This window comes from Aphelocoma coerulescens, chromosome 3, assembly GCF_041296385.1.
Source record: "Aphelocoma coerulescens isolate FSJ_1873_10779 chromosome 3, UR_Acoe_1.0, whole genome shotgun sequence".
NCBI classification, from domain to species: Eukaryota; Metazoa; Chordata; class Aves; order Passeriformes; family Corvidae; genus Aphelocoma; species Aphelocoma coerulescens.
This window is the reverse complement of record NC_091016.1, coordinates 41,376,244-41,392,933: the sequence shown is the minus strand read 5'-3', so window position 1 is coordinate 41,392,933 and position 16,690 is coordinate 41,376,244. Positions and strand designations below refer to the sequence as shown.

The 16,690-nt window shown below is 43.3% G+C and overlaps 1 protein-coding gene across 1 annotated transcript; it reads left to right on the top strand.

Annotated features, from left to right (window-relative positions):
• The first annotated feature begins 1,740 nt into the window (after nt 1–1,740).
• Nucleotides 1,741–15,534, top strand: HNRNPU (heterogeneous nuclear ribonucleoprotein U). Its single transcript, XM_069009927.1, has 14 exons — nt 1,741–2,709; nt 3,561–3,669; nt 3,794–3,867; nt 6,209–6,348; nt 7,954–8,053; nt 9,153–9,265; nt 9,665–9,928; nt 10,193–10,312; nt 10,942–11,070; nt 11,436–11,604; nt 12,139–12,378; nt 12,632–12,834; nt 13,925–13,996; nt 14,414–15,534. The coding sequence occupies exons 1-14, from the start codon at nt 1,974–1,976 to the stop codon at nt 14,465–14,467; spliced, it is 2,523 nt and encodes an 840-aa protein (XP_068866028.1). The 5' UTR covers nt 1,741–1,973; the 3' UTR covers nt 14,468–15,534.
• Nucleotides 15,535–16,690: the final 1,156 nt, after the last annotated feature.

Below are 16,690 nucleotides of genomic sequence, written 5' to 3'. Positions count from 1 at the left end.
CAGATGTGCTCATTTAAGGCAAGGCTTAGGGATCCACAGCTGGCCTAAAAGAATCCATCAATCTTTAAAGTTTGCGGTGGTGGGAGGGATTATCAGACATCAGGGTCGATTAAACTCTTCCAGAAACGTAACTCAATGTGTGAAGAGCCCTGTGCAAGATCAAGGTCTAACACAGGGCTCTGTCTGAGGTTCAGATACTACAACTCATAAAGAGTTAATGATGTATTTTCTGTTTAAATTTGTTTACCTACAAAAAAAAAAAAGAACATGAGGGTTGGATAGGCAAATGACATCCAAATTAGTGCAGATTATCTGTCTGTCTCAGTCAGTAATCTTGCAATATCAACTAGTTTAGTTTTGTTGTCACTTTGGCAGAACAGTATGTCAGGAATCCCTCAGCAGACTAAGATGGTTCTTTCATGAAGAAATGGACAAAGGCAATGATTTATAGTGCTACAGCATAATTGCACACTGACCTCTCCTTTGCATTGATGTACTCTTACCCTTTTCTTCCACTGTTGAGGTGACTGACTTAATGGACTGAGCTAAAATCTACTAACTTGACTTTAAAGTGAGGGAAATGTTCTGGTAACCTTCCTCACCTGTACATATTGCATCTCTTCCTGTTCCAACAAGCTGTTCTGTAGTGCTGGGTTGAGCTAACCTTGCCGACAGAGTCGTGTTTTCTCCAAGTACACGTAGCCTGACTGAGAACAGAGCAGTGTGTGTCTGTACGTGTGTGAAAGAGCCCTTTCCTTGCGCAGTTAAAACAGGCTGACTTCCTCGTCTCTCTTCCCCTCCTCTGGGGCAGGTAAATAGAATTTCTTCTGGTTCAGGAGGCCACACGATCTGTACCAACACAAAGCATCTTCGTGGCAAACACACCTTCCCTTCTGTTGCACTTCATACTGATCCTCTGGTGGTTTGACTTGCATTTCTTTTCCTGGGAATGAAAATTAGCTTTTTATCCGGGCTCCCTAAGGAAGCCGACTTGTAGATCAGTGCTGCGTTTCTGCTTGTGTGAAATCCTCTCCGCTGTTTGTTTTCATGTTACTTTTGCCCGAACTGGAAAAACTCAAAATTCAATCACTGTACAACTTGCGTGGCTGGGGAGAGCCCCATATTAACGCTGTGCAGAGCGGGGGACGGGGAACAAGAGAGGGAAAGCTGCGCAGTTTTGGTGAGCGGATTGGCTCTGTGCCGAGCTCCAGGCCAGGAGTTCGTGCACTGGGGAACCTTTGTTACCCGGCTCTGGTCAAGGCTCAGCCCCGTGCGTGCCTCCCGGTGCTGCGGGGACGGGGTAGCTCCGCTCCTGCCCTTGCGTAACTGCGTTAGCAGGGCTGTGCCAGGGCAGCTCTTTCGAGCAGCAGTGCCCCTTCTCAAAGCCTGTACGCAATAAACCGTGAGGGACTAGGCCCCACATGGGCGCAACGGAGCCAGGGGAATCAGGACAGGGCGCTGCGAGGCTGTGGCTCGAATGCGGGCCCGTGGCGGGGGCGCACTTCGGTCGGGCTACGGCCTCATGCGGGCGGGAGCCGGCACGGGGGCGGTTCGCAGCCCGGAGCGGATTTATCGTGCCGGAGCGATGTATCGGCCGATCTGCCGCCGCCAGGAACCCGCCGGGACAAGGGCGGCGGGCTGAGCTGCGCTCGGGCGGGTATTTACGGTAATGCGGTCGTTACGGTAGCGCGGGAGGGCCTACGTGCGCGGGGGCGGGGCGGGGCGCGCGCGGCGCCGGTGCGTGCGCGGCCCCGCGAGGCGCGTCTCCCTCGCGAGCTCGCGGTGAAAGGATTTGGCGCCAGGCGGGTCCCGCTCCGCAGCTCCCGCAGCCGCACGAACCCCCCGCGCCTCCCGCCCGCACCCACCGCCCGCCGGGGCACCGACGCACCGCAGGCAGAGCCAGAGCCGCCCGCCCGTCCCTGCCCGCCGCCGCCCGCGCGCCGCCCAGGGACCGAGCCGCCAGTGCCGCCGCCATGAGCTGCTCGCCCGTGAACGTGAAGAAGCTGAAGGTGTCGGAGCTGAAGGAGGAGCTGAAAAAGCGGCGCCTCTCCGACAAGGGCCTCAAGGCTGAGCTCATGGAGCGGCTCCAGGCCGCGCTAGACCAGGAGGAGGCCGGCGGGGGCGGCCCCGCCAGCGGCGCGGCCGAGCCCGGCAACGGCAGCGTGGAGGGGGAAGCGGCCGAGAGCGGCGGGGGCGCCGCGCAGCTCCGCCAGGGGGGAGGCCCCGGCCAGGCCGCGGCCTCCGCCATGGAGGACGACGACGAGGAAGGGCTGGAGGCAGCCGATGGCGACGCCATGGAGCTGGGCGAGGAGAACGGCGAGCGGGCGGGGGCCGGGGGCGGCCCCATGGAGGAGGAGGCGGGCGGCGAGGAGGAGGAAGAGGAGGAGGAGGAGGATGAGAACGGCGACGACCAGGGTTTCCAAGAGGGGGAGGACGAGTTGGCCGACGAGGAGGAGGCCGCGGCTGGGGACGCCAACGGGCACGGTGACCAACAGGCGCCGCAGCCCCAGCAGCCGCAGCAGCCCCCGCCGCTTCTCCCGCCGCGCAGCGCCGCCGCCGCCAAGGAGGCTCCCGGCAAGAGCGCTGGGGGCGCCTCGGGGCCCGCCGCCGCCTCCGGCCCGGCGGGCCCCGCTAAGCAGCAGCAGCAGCAGCAGAAGAAAGCGGAAGGCGGCGGCGGAGGCGGCCGCCCCGGGGCGCAGGGCGCTGGGGGTGAGTGAGCGTGGCGGCGGGAACCGGGGGGGGCGGAGAAAGGGGGCCATTAATCCCATCCCCCCCCGCCATGACGGGGGTTGCCCGGCCGGAGGGGAGGGGGGGGCGGCTTCCGGGGCGCGCGCGGGAGGACGTTGGCGGCCCCGCGCCTCGTGCTGCCCCGGCGGGGGGGCGGGGGGAGGGGCGCGGGGGGGGAGGGGCGGCCGAGGGGCCGCTGGGGCGCGCTGTGCATTGTGCGCCGAGCGGCGCTCGGCGCGCGTGACGTCACTTCCGGGCTGGGAGCCGCCGCCGCACGGGATGGCGCTGGGAAGGCCTGGCGGTACAATGGAGGCGGGAGGAGGAATCCCTTCCCTGGGGCTCCCGCCCGTGGCCCGCCGGGAGGAGGCGCACTCGTGCGGATCGCACGGTGCCCTTGCGAGAGGCCGGCAGCGTCCCGCTGCCCGCGTGGTGGGCGGGTGGTGATGGTGTTGCGGGTGTGTAGGCGCGGCGGGTCAGGAGGGATTTTTTTATCTTTTTTTTTCTTCTTTTTTTTTTTTTTAATTTGTTCTGGTTTTTTGGCTTTTCCATTGGGATCTTAATATTGAGGGCTGTACTGGCTGCTGCACGGTGTGTTGGCAACTTCTGTCTGCTAAATCATTTCTGATTGGCGACAAGTTTTGAGTCTCCCGTGAAAATTCAAGATAAGGGGTTTTACCTTAGTAACACAGGAAAATTCTTATTTAAGATGTTACTGCTTATCTCATGCTGTAGCGTCCTGCAGTTTGCAAAGTTGAAACCATCATATATATTTTATTCCCGATTAAACTAAAATTTAAAATAATTAAAGTAAATCATTGCATCTGTTTCCGCAGATGGTAAAACCGAACAAAAACCTGGCGAGAAGAAGAGGGGAGTGAAGAGACCACGTGAAGACCATGGCCGTGGATACTTCGAATACATTGAGGAAAACAAGTATAGCAGGTAGACAGACTTGGTGCTGGGCAGCACTTTGTGGATGAGGAGGAATAGAGTACAGAAATGTCATTTTAATCTCATGAAAATACATGTAGCTTTATTATGTTTTGTTTGTTTTTTGTTTTTTCAGGGCCAAGTCCCCTCAGCCACCTGTTGAAGAGGAGGATGAACATTTTGACGACACAGTGGTTTGTCTTGACACTTGTGAGTAAACATGCTTTCCTTTGCTCTGGAAAGATGCGGTGTTAAGGCTTTTAATCTTAATGCCACACTTTCTGAAACGGGGAGGATACATTTGTTGACTTTCGTTACCAGGTAACTTAAAGAATTAGAAAAATACTGTGTTTCCACCTGTTTTTAGTATACAGAAGGATGTATATTAGCAGTAATAAGCTTGGTTTTCCTATGAAGTCTGTAGTGATAGTTCTGTGAAGAAGTCTTAACCAAAGCACTAACCTAGTTTGGAAACTTAAATGGCCAAGTACAGAGTGAGCATAGAATGCCCTAGAGACAGCTTGAGAAAACAGCTGTCCAGCACTTCTGCCCAGAAAGCTCAGAGAGTCAATAGCATAGGTGGTTATAAAATACAGTTTGGGAAGTGAGCTTCCTCCATAAGCTCCCCTGTTTATGTACCAAGCAGTGGAGTATTCTGTCTTCTAATAAGTTTAACAAGAGCTTGTAAGGCCTCCTCAAAAATGACCCATTTATGCAGCGTGTGAGTGTGTGGGCTTGGGGTGGTGGTTTGTGCAAGTGGGATGGTAGAGAGAATTGGTCAGCAGAGCATAGAAATCGAGAACTACCTGCAAACAGGGTTTTTTTGAGGCAGATTATAAACATTACTATTACTGTAGTGTACCATAATGGCAGAGTTGACATTTGTATTCTTGAGGGTAAGTATAAGGACTTAGTGAAACATTAGAAAACTTGATCTTAAAGTAACGCTGGAACTTGTTGGATTCTTCAAGTGCCAAAAGCTTAACTTTTGGCATTTTCTGGCCTATTTGTTAGAAGTTTCAGGTGGTTTTATTCCACAAGAAATGCTTTGAAATGGAAGGATGTATTAGTTTACAGCCATGTAAATTGCTGGATATGCCATCCCTGACATTTTGCTAACTAAGTCTCAAGTTTCTAGCTGCTAACCTGGTGAGGAGCTACTTCTGTGGGAGCTTTGGATTTTTCCAATAACTGAGTAAATAGCTACTTTTCAGTATTACTGTTTCTAGTAATAATAGTACTTTCTAGTGGAAAATCTTGTTACTGGACAAACTGTGATTTAAAGTGTTGACAGACGCTTTAGAGAAAGATTCAAACATAGCTTTAAGGCTGAATTGTGTAACGAATTGGCACTCTCTTCTGGATAGTGATCCAGGCATGTAAGAGGTTTAGCCACTCTTAAGTGCTTTTTATTACCTGTGTCTTCAAAAGAAGCTGTAACTTCAAATTCTGTTCTCATCTCCTGTTCTAAAAGTAGCCTGCAAAGGTGGGTTTCTTCTGTATGATTTTATCTGCTTTTCATGCAACAAATAAGAGTTAGCAGTACTAATGAGAAGACACTTGGATCACTAATAGTATTTTTGGAATTGGGGATGGCTGTATGCAAACAAAACATAATCTTGTGCATAAGAGTTCCCAGGTAGTACAGAGCAGACTGCATTTTAGTGTGTTTTGGCATCATGCAGGTTTTATACCAGAGCAGAACTCCTCACTGTTTGCTCATTTTGCTCCTTTCTTGTAACCATCAAATAGGTTTGGAGCTGCTTCTGTTGACTCCTTGTTGTATGCTGCACACCTTGTTAACACTTGGCATTGTCTTTCTGAAACCTACTTGGAGATTGATTTGCAGTTTCACGGTGTGCAGCTCTGAAGATGCTTGTAAAACCAAGGTTCCACTTACGTTCTTAGAGTGATAGGTGAATTCATAGTGTGTAGGTTGTGTTTCTGCACTGAAGTAGGTTTTCTTAGCACACTCTCTGTGCTTAGCATATCTGCATGTACATCTGACTTAACTGCCTTTATATTAATTGGCATAATCTAATTTGACTTGCTAATTGACTATATTAACCAAAGACTATGTTCAGTACTTAAATAAAAACACTTGTGTTCATATTTACCTCTTAGCAGCCCTTAGGTCTGGGCTTGAGCAGTAAGACTACTTCAGAATCAGGTCTCTAGAGGGTACTGTGGAGAGCACAATGCAGATGGCTCTCTATTGATGGAAAGAGGTAACTGACAAAGAGGGTTCAAACAGATAAGGAGAAAGTCAGGATTTTTTAAGCAGATGGAAAAAATAGAGGGAAATTGGGTGACAGAAGTGAAGGTGGCATCTTGAAAACTACTCATTAGTTAGCTTTTCCTAAGATTTTTGGCTGAACTTCAGACTGCAGTTCCATCTAGACATGTTGCTTCTCTGAAAAATCCTGGGTACTTGCTGGCAGTTTGTCTTTAAAATCATCTTTGAAAGCTGGCATAGTCTTTATTGCATAAAATTGGACACCTGTACTTTATTTTGTAATCAGAGTAAACAGAATGATTTTTATGTTAACAGATAACTGTGACCTGCATTTTAAAATCTCAAGAGACCGGTTTAGTGCTTCCTCTCTGACCATGGAAAGCTTTGCTTTCCTTTGGGCTGGAGGAAGAGCCTCCTATGGAGTTTCTAAAGGCAAAGTCTGCTTTGAGATGAAGGTGAGTTAAACTAATGTTTATGGGAGACTTTGCATGCTTAAATATAATACTTACACTTGTTAGATTGTTTTGGACTTAGTTGAAACTAATTGATGTGAACAGGACTCTTAAAAGTGGTCTTCTCTTACAAGAAGATGGCTCAGTCTGCAAAAATGTTTCCTCTTTTATAAGAGCTTCCATTTAACAAACAAAACACAAATAAAAAAAAACCCAACCAAAAAAACCAAACACAAAACACTGTATTTGTTCTGAATGTGAGACTTTTGGTCTCATTTTTTTAACCAAGCATTGTATTTGGCATCTCATGCGTCAACACTGAAAGGATTTTTATAGTTTCTAGTCAGAAGTTTACTTGTACTTTCTGAAGACTACAGAAAACTTCACTTTTTTTTAATGGGATATAAATTATCCCAACAGTCCTTTCTGGTTCTGCTTAGTCTATGAGTTTGATCTGCTCTAGGCAGGGATTTGGGCTGGATGACCTCTAGAGGTCCTTTCCAACATTATTAACTCTGACTTGATGCATTGGATGTGAGTATTTAGCAGGTAGTTGAATTTTGAGAGCAAGAGTTCTCCTGAAGGGTAAGAAAGACAAAGAGCAATCACCCTTCTAATGTACTGATTTCTCCAACTTGATGGAAGGAGGAACAAGATCACAAAATTTGAATTTATTTTTCTTTTTTCTTTTTTACTTCACAGTGTTAAAGGCTTTGTTGCATATGATGAGCCTGTGTATATAAATCTGTTCTCTTCCTCTAGTGATTTCAAGTGTAAGTGCTACCGTGAGAATTGGGTAGTGATCCCATTATCCAAGCTTTTGCATGGAGTGATTTCTGTATCTTGATACCTATAACTTTGGAAGGCCAGTGAAGTGAAATTTATGTCACTATTTATTGTCCTGTTCACTTTCAAATGAGTTTCACCTCAGTCACCTGACTGGAATAGTTGCAGAGGTTGATAGGATACGGATGGGTTTTTGACTTCATTTTAATAAAGTTTCTAATGGCAGTTAAAAAACAAGCTGGTTGTATACACATTCCAGTGCATTTAGGTGGTTTGTTGGAATTTCTGAGGTGTTTTTGTTTGTTGCCTTTTTTTTTTTAAATCTGGTTATGTTGTTTGGAAGCTGGCCTGTTGCCGAGGAAGTCTGCTTACAGTGAAAAGGGATAGTGTAATACTTTCCCTAGTCTCTAAAAACCAGGGGTTTTTAATACATTGCACATTTTCTTAGCTAAGTAATTAACTGTTAATCCCAACTTCATGGCAACTGGTTTTCTTTTATACATATATTTATACATTGGTTGTGATTTTAATACAGGGTCAAAAGGACTTAAGGCTTTTGACCACTGAGAGGGACTGCTATGACAAAGTGATGAAGATTGATAGTATCTTCAATCTTCATTGCTAATTCAGGAGATAGAACTGTTTAGTCACTAGCTTGTGGTTTCATATTCTTAAATATGTTTTATTTTTGCAGAAGGTGATCACTTAGACTTAGCAAAGATTTAATCAAAGTGTAAAGGTTCCAAATGTTACCTTTGGTGCTTCTATCTTGTTAGTGTATAATAAATACTGCTTACCTTTTACTGAATAATTTAAAAATAGGTTACAGAAAAGATTCCTGTTAAACACCTGTATACAAAAGACATTGACATACATGAAGTGCGAGTTGGCTGGTCACTGAACACAAGTGGAATGTTGCTTGGTAAGACTTAAGTGTTTGATTGCTTTTGTGTTGATGTGACTGAAGTTTTAAATAATTTTATTCTGAAGCAGGGGGGACAAGCTTACTGATTGTAGTCTGTGTTGTGAAAAGTGGTCTTAATTTGAGTCATTCAGTGGACATGGTGTGAGAGTATTACGAGGACCAAATAAAGTCACAAAGTATTCAGACTTGTAAGGGTTAGGGCCATAATTTGAGAATTAATTCTTCCAGTGATCTTGTATGGGTTGTGGAGAACATTGTTGAATACCTGAGAAGATAAAGGATTTCTCCTTTTCATGTAGTGTCATAAGTAGAAAAAGGGGGGTTTCCCTTCCTTCTACTTTTAAACGGTGGGGCATGGTATAAAAGTTACCAGTGGTAACTACATTATAATTTTTTTTTGCTTGGTGGGAAAATCCTAATTTCTGAAAATAGCTGGAAAGAAGGAAGTACAACTTAATGAGATACATGGCAATTATTATAATAATATTTATAACTTATATTTGATGCTGAAACACATCTTTGGAGGAAGTATTGGTGAGTTGGTATGTTCTGACATCAGCAACAGCTTTCTACTTAAGTTACACATGAGTCCTTGTGTTTGACACTTGCTGTTAGCTTGTTCCTTGCAGCTTCATCCTCAGCTGTTGCATAGGCTGATTGTCTGCTAAACTCCCTTTAAAATGGGAGGGGTAAGTGCTCCTGGAGACTAACTTCAGAAAGCCTTTCTGACTACGTTACAGCAGGTATACCACTGCATAATCAGGTCTTCACAGTTTGAAAATAATGCTCATGTCTTTATCTGACAGTTCAGGTTCATTGTCAGCATGAATCTGGAACCAGCAGCATAAGGCTCTTAAACTGCGATGAGGAAATACTGCTGTTCTATCTCAAGTATCAAATAGAAGTATCAAATAGATACAAATCAAAGTATCAAATAGAAGAATGAGCTTGTATAGCTGGTGGGGGGCGTCATAGCTTGTTTTGGCATTATTAAAAATATTCTGAACAGCAGTTACTTAAGTAGCTGTAAGGTAATTTATGTCTAAAAGGCTAGATGGGAAAGCTGGTTTGTAATTGGTTTAAATTGTTTCTTCAGGTGAAGAAGAATTTTCTTATGGGTATTCTCTAAAAGGAATAAAGACATGCAATTGTGAGACTGAAGACTTTGGTGAGAAGTTTGATGAAAATGATGTGATTGGATGTTTTGCTGTAAGTTTTCGCTTATAGTTTCTTTTGAGGGGAAAACATCTTTGAATTTAGACTGCTTTGATGTTAGAAACAGTAAAGCAAATACATAAAATCACGGGAGCAAGACAGGTTGTTTAACATAGGCAGGCAGTACAACCAGCAGCTATTACTAACAGTGACTGCTGGCAACATGATTTCATATTCATGCATAAATGTCTTTAAAGCCTTTTAATGAAAAATCAGATCTTGAACAAGATGATCACTGACAGTGACTCATTAGAAGAGAAAATTGGCTTTAGTTCCTTTATGAAATAACAGTGTTACTGAAGTTGAGTGAACATAGCCAGTATAGAGAAGTGACTAATTAACTGTATAAAGTGAGTTAATTTTATCCAGAATAATGCTTTGTCTGTAAAACAGAATTTCGATGGTGATGAAGTGGAACTCTCATATTCCAAGAATGGGCAAGAGCTTGGTGTTGCATTCAAAATAAGCAAGGAAGTTCTTGATGGGCGACCACTCTTTCCACATGTTCTCTGCCATAACTGTGCGGTTGAGTTTAACTTTGGTCAGAAGGAGGAACCTTACTTCCCTGTACCTGAAGAGTATACCTTCATCCAGAAGGTCCCCCTGGAGGATAGGGTCCGAGGACCAAAGGGGCCTGAGCAAAAGAAAGATTGTGAGGTAAGTTTCTTCTGATCATCTCAAAAGTTGTTGAGGTAGATGGATGGAAGTGGTAGAGCTAAGCAGACTATTACACCTCACTCCTGACATTTTTGTTTGGGAGCTTTAATACTTAGTATCTCATGACCTGTTCATTACCACTACCTTCCCCACCCCCAACACCCCCACATCTCCTCTCAGTATCCATTAGGCTTGCTGGGCTAAGTTGTGTATTAAAGAAAATCTTTGAACTGGTATCTCAGATACAGAACTTTTTTGTCATAGGTGGTGATGATGATTGGCTTGCCTGGAGCTGGCAAGACAACATGGGTTACCAAACATGCAGCAGCAAATCCTGGGAAATACAACATTCTTGGGACAAATACTATTATGGACAAAATGATGGTAAGTGATAAGAGATTTTATTTCTTGATATATTAAAAACTTCCTGTAAATCCATGGTCCTTGGCTGCCATGGGGTTCTTATGTATTGAAGAAACTGGCTGCTTGTTAGCTAGTGACCATTCTTGTTGAAGAAAAGACTGGATGTGGCACTTAGTGCCGTGGTCTGGTTGACAAGGTGGTGTTAGGTCATAGGTTGGACTCAGTGATCTCAAAGGTCTTTTCCAACCTAATGATTCTGTGTAAAGATTTTATTACCTTGATGAGCTGGTAATTCACACATGGCAGGATTCTGAAGCTTTTTGTGGTAATACATAAGAAATAGTCAGCTGTTGTTGACTGTTGAATGTATTTCTATTTCTCTATACATCACTGTTCTCAGAACAGAGCATTTAGCTGGAATTAGGATTGTGATGAGTATACCTTGAACTGAACGGTACCATTTCTCATGGAGTCTTTGTTTATAAATCTCTTATGTTCTATGGAGGCTTGAGAATTTCAAATTACAAGTTTGCAGCAGCTGTGGCCTTGAATTGAACAGCCCTTGAAGTGTGGTGGAAAACATTTAGCAAAGAAAAGTGTTAGCCACATGTCAGGACTACAGTCACTAACTGTGGGAAATCTCTCCATAGGTTGCAGGTTTTAAGCGTCAGATGGCAGACACTGGAAAGCTTAACACACTGTTGCAGAGAGCTCCACAGTGTCTTGGAAAGTTCATTGAGATTGCGGCTCGTAAGAAGCGGAATTTCATTTTGGATCAGGTAGAAGCTTCAATGAAAAACAGTTACAGAAATTTGTTATAGGTTGTATTGTAGTAATTAATTGGGATTAAAGTTATAATAGCAGTTGTTTCAGTTACTGACTTACTACTCATTCAGGGGACACAAAGTTGAGATATTACTACAAATGCTTGTCTGAACTTCTCTAGATTTATGGGATGTGGGAGGAATAGTGTTTTAACACGTGGATATGAGCTCGTAACTTTGCATTATGCAGCATCTTTATGTCCAGTTATTTGTAAACTTCATTGCAAGCTCTTGTAGAGGTGAAGTCTATACACCATAAGTTGACTTCCTTAACTCTTACAATGACAGCTACGTGTAGTAAGTTACTGCATTTTTTTCAGACAAATGTGTCTGCAGCTGCGCAGAGGAGAAAAATGTGCCTGTTTGCAGGCTTCCAGCGCAAAGCAGTTGTTGTTTGCCCAAAAGATGAAGACTACAAGCAAAGAACACAAAAGAAGGCAGAGGTGGAGGGAAAAGATCTTCCAGAGCATGCAGTTCTCAAAATGAAAGGCATGGAACATAATCCTATACTGTGTTTTAGGATGCTGAGTATCTGTTTAAAGGATTAAGTAAACGTGAAATCTAAAAAAATCACTTTATCTTAAACAGTTGTACTTATACAAAACTGGAAGACTATTGTAACTTGGTAGGATAACACTATATTGTGTTCCCTCTGCTGCAGTCCTTAACACTACTCAGTTATGGTGATACGCTTCATGCAGATGCACAAAGCTGTCTTGGCATAAAGTGCCCTATATAAGTGACATATTTGGCAGAAACTGGTGTTCTGAGTGGAGGCTTATAAAAGAAAAAAAAAGATAGGCAGAATGTTTTCAAGGTTTGGAACAGTACTGGCAACTCCATGAAGACCTGTTTATTTCCTTTGTCACTGTTACATTTCCTAAATGCTCAAATTATGTAATTTTGTCCCTATGCTGAGGGGATGGAGAGGGTGGGAGGAAGAATGGGAGAAAGGTGGTTAAATTGCAGCTTTGATTGTAGCTGAATGTAGATGCTGAATACTCAGTGTTTTTGCAATTATAGGGAACTTCACACTGCCAGAGGTAGCAGAATGTTTTGATGAAATAATCTATGTAGAGTTGCAAAAAGAGGAAGCTCAGAAGCTTTTGGAGCAGTATAAAGAAGAAAGTAAGAAAGCTCTTCCACCAGAAAAGAAACAGAACACTGGCTCAAAGAAGAACAAGAAGAGCAATAAAAATCAATTTAATAGGGGTCAGAGAGGACGTGGAGGATTCAACATGCGGGGCAACTTCAGAGGAGGAGGTGAGCCTAGAAATGAGTCTGTGACTTCTGGAGGTTGCTGCTGCTGGGGGAAAAGGTTGTAGTACTTGCATTGCAATTATTATGTAGTGGGAACCTTGATCTCAGTTTCAGTAAATTTTAACATTTTAGTGCATAGCTAATTGTCCACCTCGAGTGAGAGGATTGTCAAAACCTTGGATTGCACTGTTCATCTTTGTGTAGGAAATACATAAGACCTAACAATTACTTGATCGAGGTAACTCTCTCCCTGCAGTCCCTGGCAATCGTGGTGGATACAACCGGAGGGGAGGCAACATGCCTCAGCGAGGTGGTGGTGGCGGCGGTGGTGGCGGTGGCAGCAGCGGAGCAATTGGCTACCCGTATCCTCGCGGCCCTGTCTTTCCAAGCAGAGGTGGCTACTCAAACAGAGGAAACTATAACAGAGGTGGAATGCCCAACAGGGGAAACTACAACCAGGTGATGCTTTGAGGGGGGACTGACTAGTTGAACTACAGAGCTTTGGAATATGATGTTTGATAGCTCTGGTGCCTGTGAACAGTCACAAACTTGGTTGTGGTGCTACACTGATGCCACACTCCAAGGCCTTTCTAGTTCAGTGCATGTGCCCAGGGCTCTGAATGTTGTGTGACAGGTGCTGACGCGGATGGGGGCGTTTCATGTTAGGGCTGTACCTCTGTCCTGTTAAAAATGAAGATTTTTAGTGCATGTAGGCTTGTGTTGGGTTTTTTGTTTGTGTTATTTCTTCCCCAATAGTAGTAACTGTTGTTTGGCCTTAGGGTCAAAGTGTATCTTTATCAAACATTTAGGGAACTTTCTGAAAACAGCTCTGCACAGAGTCTTTGTTTTGGTGTCTAGTATCAAACACATCTAGTAAAGACACACTAGCCTAGATCTTATTTGGTGGAATATTGGTGGAAGTATTGGAAAACAAAATTGGGATTACTGAAGAGCCAGCAGATGGAGCCCAAGCCAGTAAACATGGCTCAGGTTTGCCTAATACTGGCAAACAGGGAAAAAGCAACATTTTATCTACTTGTATCAATGTCCCTTTGTTGTACTGTAACTTCTTTTTGAAGTTTTGTGGGCTAGCTCTTCTATTTTCAGTTGTGTGACCCATATCCTTTTGTCTGATCAGATAACATATCCTTGTAGCAGCTACAGCCTTTCCTAACTAAAAATAGACAAGCTCTTGTATTTTTAGTTGTCCTGGTGCATTTAGCAGCTGGAAATAGGGTGAGTCAAAACTGGATTAGCCAGCTTTCCAGACCAGGCAACAAGAGTTTGAGCTGGTTTATTAATTCTGAGGTTCTTGCCCCATGCTTAAAAAGCAGTTGCTTAGAGGGGAAGGAGGAGGCTTTTGGTATTCTAATGTTTTTCAGGGAGGGATTTTTTGGTGGTGTGTTTTTCTTCTAACCTGGGGCTGATACCTTGTGTTTTAAAGCTTCTATATGGTGTGTGGTATTTTGGTGGTAATAAAGATTGCTATTAGGCCTCTTGTGGAAAATGCATATAGCTGAAGTACTTAAAAACTGTTGTCCTCTTGCAGAACTTCAGAGGAAGGGGAAATAATCGTGGCTACAAAAACCAATCTCAGGGCTACAACCAGTGGCAGCAGGGTGTAAGTAGTCCCAGCTTTACATTTTTACTGATTGTTAACTTGAATGTTGCAAAATGCTGACTAAAACAATTAGATGCATAATCAAAACTGCATAGCAAAGTCTTGTAATGCTAGGTAAATCGCTATAAATAGCTTCCTGTGCAAAACTTAAGCTGGCTTGATGGTCTTGATATATCAAATACCAGCTGTGGCTTAATGTTCTTAATGGTATGTAGCACTTGGCTTCACATTACTGCTGTGAAGTGAACTCTTAACTGCCTTCATTTGTTCAGGAACTTGCTGCTATTGGAGAGGACTTTAATCTTCTCAAGTTCCAGGGGAACTAAATGTTTGTTAAATGCTTTTTTTTCCCCAACTAAGAAACTTAACCATTATGTGATTGCAGGTTAAAACTAACTATTTATTAATCTATTGCAGCAATTCTGGGGTCAGAAGCCATGGAGTCAGCATTATCACCAAGGATATTATTGAATACCCAAATAAATGAACTGATACATATTTCTCCAAAACCTTCACAAGAAGTCGACTGTTTTCTTTAGTAGGCTAACTTTTTAAACATTCCACAAGAGGAAGTGCCTGCGGGTTCCTTTTTTAGAAGCTTTGTGGGTTGATTTTTTTCTTTTCTTTTTTTGTACATTTTTAATTGCAGTTTTAAAGTGATTCGTAAGAGAACCTCAGCATTGTGCACGATAAGAGAATGTGTCAGTATTTCAGGGTTCTACATTTTATCTGTAAAATGTGACTTTTTTTTTACCACAACAAAAGTAAAACGTTGCTTTGTACCTGGTGTCTTTTTATTAAAGAATTTTCTCCTTTTTCCCCATCCCCCAATTTCTAAGAAACAGTCGTGAGTCATGTCACAATACAATAGAAATGTTAGCAACCAGATTCGTATGGAGGCATCTTAGTAGCCCTCAAATACCATGAGATTATGTAAAGCTCCCTATTACACTCCATCCTCTCTATGAAGCTCTTGGGTGGGGAGGGGAGGAGGGGGAGGCAAAAGTTTCTGGCAATAACTAGGACTTTTTTGTAACATTTGGAACTCAATAAGATGTTGGGGGCAAAGAGGAAACCTGGGGCTAGATAGTGATGGTGGAGTGTATGTAGAAGCTCTTAAAGTTGTAAAACTCGGTTGCTTTATTTGTGGAGGCTCAAACTTGTGAAGGTACAACACCATAATTTTTTTTCCATTTGTTCTGCATTTTGATTCTGAAAAAAGAAGCTGGCTTTGCCCATTTCTTATTAAACAAAACTTGTTGTAAATCCAGTTGTCTAATGGGATCTATATGAAGTTAGCTGTGTGTCTGTATAACTCCCCACAAAATACTGTATACCTAGTGTGCTTGTAGTAGTTACTCCACCATTTTGTAAGCTAATGAAACTGTGAGTCACCCATTTTATATCTTAATTTTTAATCATGTCAATTCTCAAATGGGTGTTATCTCCTTAGCCTGCTGATTCCTTTTCTCTTTAAAGAAAGTGGGTGGAGAAGTTTAACTCTAGACGTTTGTTTGCAATAAAATAAATTCATTTTACTCTTGTTTGGGATTGTCGCCATCAAGGTCTAAAATCCCGTTAATGCTATAAAGAGGGAAGAGAATGTATGAAAGCGACGATGTTGGACAGTTTTAAACTCATTACTGTACATGCTGAAATACTTGTGTTTCTTTAAAAAAACTGGTGGTTGCTCTGTTAGAAATCTACCACGTGTATAATTCACAGTTTAACATGGTTATATGTATAGGGCAAAAGCCTTTGAGTTGCGCTTGCATCATGTAAATCCACTTAAACCTCTTCATTGTAAAATAGACATTAGGGAAGGAGTCAGGGAAGGAGTTGGACAAGGGTGTAGGACAGGAGGAAGGGTTGCCATGGAGTTTAACAGAGAGCTTCAATTTGTTTTAACTGCTATTTTGTTCAGCTTTATGCTTCTGTAAAATTGTAGTGGCAATGTTAGCTGCTAACTTGCATTTTAATGCCGTAAGACAGGGAGAAGATGTACCCATTGTAAGTGGGACACGGGGTACACGTGTGAGAACGTCTCACTGCTGCCATTGGGGCCCTGGGCTGTGCTGGCAGAGTCCCCGTGGCAGTGTATGGACTAGCAGAGGCTTCCTGGCAGCAGCCTAGAGCTAGAGTCGTGTGCTGTGCTTGAAACTTTTCTCCAGTGTTAGTCAATTTCTAGTAGACTTCAGAAGTAAAGATAAACTTGTGTTGCTCTTCTAGCCTTTATAGCAGATGCCATTGCATATTGACATTAAACATTAACAGCACCACCTCCTTGTTAATAGTGCTTTAAATCATCCCTTTACTTTGAATGAGAAAAATGTAAATTGTCTTTAAAGAAACACTATTTAATGAAAGTTGGGGAATTGAAACCCAAATCTGTTTTGCTGAAATGGAGTTTTCTTTAGACTTGCAAAAAACAATTTAGTGTAATTAAAAGTCCATTTCCCTTCTACCCTCTTCACAAGAACTAACACTTTGTATGGAGTGCTGATCCTTTGCTTATTTTGGTACTCTATAAAATGATATAGTCTTAAACTAAAATATAAGAGCCTACACTTACTATGTGGTTGTAAAGCCTGTATTTCAATTCAGAAGTCTGGGATGTTTTGTTTTCAGTTCTTCGCTGTATGGTGTTTAAAAAAAAAAAATCCAACAAAGCAGCCACACGTGAAGTGCTTCAAC